This window comes from Notothenia rossii, assembly GCF_949606895.1.
Source record: "Notothenia rossii genome assembly, contig: scaffold_64, whole genome shotgun sequence".
NCBI lineage: Eukaryota > Metazoa > Chordata > Actinopteri > Perciformes > Nototheniidae > Notothenia > Notothenia rossii.
This window is the reverse complement of record NW_027639736.1, coordinates 198,219-200,718: the sequence shown is the minus strand read 5'-3', so window position 1 is coordinate 200,718 and position 2,500 is coordinate 198,219. Positions and strand designations below refer to the sequence as shown.

General features: G+C 41.7%; 1 protein-coding gene across 2 annotated transcripts in view; it reads left to right on the top strand.

Annotated features, from left to right (window-relative positions):
* The window catches only part of prkn (parkin RBR E3 ubiquitin protein ligase), a 21,862-nt gene that overhangs the window by 18,429 nt on the left and 933 nt on the right, over nucleotides 1-2,500 (top strand). The window contains exons 10-11 of one of the 2 annotated variants that reach the window (XM_079695712.1): nucleotides 552-669; nucleotides 804-897. In XM_079695712.1, coding sequence (XP_079551838.1) covers nucleotides 552-669; nucleotides 804-897 — 212 coding nt within the window. Of the gene's footprint in view, nucleotides 1-551; nucleotides 670-803; nucleotides 936-2,500 lie in introns of those variants that run through there. The other variant, XM_079695713.1, reaches the window with a different exon arrangement.

Below are 2,500 nucleotides of genomic sequence, written 5' to 3'. Positions count from 1 at the left end.
TTTGTACCTGAGTGTGTACCTGAGTGTGTACCTGAGTGTGTACCTGAGTATATACCTGAGTGTGTACCTGAGTATATGCCTGAGTGTGTACCTGAGTGTGTACCTGAGTTTGTACCTGAGTGTGTACCTGAGTGTGTACCTGAGTATATACCTGAGTGTGTACCTGAGTGTGTACCTGAGTATATACCTGAGTGTGTACCTGAGTATATACCTGAGTGTGTACCTGAGTATATACCTGAGTGTGTACCTGAGTATATGCCTGAGTGTGTACCTGAGTATATACCTGAGTGTGTACCTGAGTGTGTACCTGAGTGTGTACCTGAGTATATACCTGAGTATATGCCTGAGTGTGTACCTGAGTGTGTACCTGAGTGTGTACCTGAGTATATGCCTGAGTGTGTACCTGAGTATATGCCTGAGTGTGTACCTGAGTGTGTACCTGAGTATATGCCTGAGTGTGTACCTGAGTATATGCCTGAGTGTGTACCTGAGTATATACCTGAGTGTGTACCTGAGTGTGTACCTGAGTGTGTACCTGTGTGTGTTCTCAGGTGTTCTCCGTGGGGGAGGGGGCGTCTCAGAGGGGGAGGTGGGAGCTCGCCTCCCTGCAGCTCCTGAAGGAAACCACCAGACCCTGCCCTCAGTGCTGCGCCCCGGTGGAGAGAGACGGTAAAACTCACAGAATATATATATTATATTATGTGTATTTATATATATATAGTGACCCTGCCACTCACTGACAGAATATATATATATGTGTATATTATGTGTATTTATATTTATATATATATATATTTTGACAGGGGGCTGTATGCACATGTCCTGCCCGCTCTGCAGCGCTGACTGGTGCTGGATCTGCAGAGTCTCCTGGAACAACGACTGCATGGGGAACCACTGGTTCGGATGAACTGTAGTAATAAAATATTCAATAAAGATTCTGTGTTTTTATTTTAAACAGGAGAGGACTCTTTAAAGTAGAGACACTACATACTGATATACACCTGAACATCAGCAGGAGAGGACTCTTTAAAGTAGAGACACTACATACTGATATACACATTAACATCAGCAGGAGAGGACTCTTTAAAGTAGAGACATTACATACTGATATACACCTGAACATCAGCAGGAGAGGACTCTTTAAAGTAGAGACACTACATACTGATATACACCTGAACATCAGCAGGAGAGGACTCTTTAAAGTAGAGACATTACATACTGATATACACCTGAACATCAGCAGGAGAGGACTCTTTAAAGTAGAGACACTACATACTGATATACACCTGAACATCAGCAGGAGAGGACTCTTTAAAGTAGAGACATTACATACTGATATACACCTGAACATCAGCAGGAGAGGACTCTTTAAAGTAGAGACACTACATACTGATATACACCTGAACATCAGCAGGAGAGGACTCTTTAAAGTAGAGACACTACATACTGATATACACCTGGACATCAACAGGAGAGGACTCTTTAAAGTAGAGACACTACATACTGATATACACCTGAACATCAACAGGAGAGGACTCTTTAAAGTAGAGACACTACATACTGATATACACCTGAACATCAGCAGGAGAGGACTCTTTAAAGTAGAGACACTACATACTGATATACACATTAACATCAACAGGAGAGGACTCTTTAAAGTAGAGACACTACATAATGATATACACCTGAACATCAGCAGGAGAGGACTCTTTAAAGTAGAGATACTACATACTGATATACACCTGAACATCAGCAGGAGAGGACTCTTTAAAGTAGAGACACTACATACTGATATACACCTGAACATCAGCAGGAGAGGACTCTTTAAAGTAGAGACACTACATACTGATATACACCTGAACATCAGCAGGAGAGGACTCTTTAAAGTAGAGACACTACAAACTGATATACACCTGAACATCAGCAGGAGAGGACTCTTTAAAGTAGAGACACTACATACTGATATACACCTGAACATCAACAGGAGAGCACTCTTTAAAGTAGAGACACTACATACTGATATACACCTGAACATCAGCAGGAGAGGACTCTTTAAAGTAGAGACACTACATACTGATATACACCTGAACATCAGCAGGAGAGGACTCTTTAAAGTAGAGACACTACATACTGATATACACCTGAACATCAGCAGGGGAGGACTCTTTAAAGTAGAGACACTACATACTGATATACACCTGAACATCAGCAGGAGAGGACTCTTTAAAGTAGAGACACTACATACTGATATACACCTGAACATCAGCAGGAGGGGACTCTTTAAAGTAGAGACACTACATACTGATATACACTTGAACATCAGCAGGAGAGGACTCTTTAAAGTAGAGACACTACATACTGATATACACCTGAACATCAGCAGGAGGGGACTCTTTAAAGTAGAGACACTACATACTGATATACACTTGAACATCAGCAGGAGAGGACTCTTTAAAGTAGAGACACTACATACTGATATACACCTGAACATCAGCAGGAG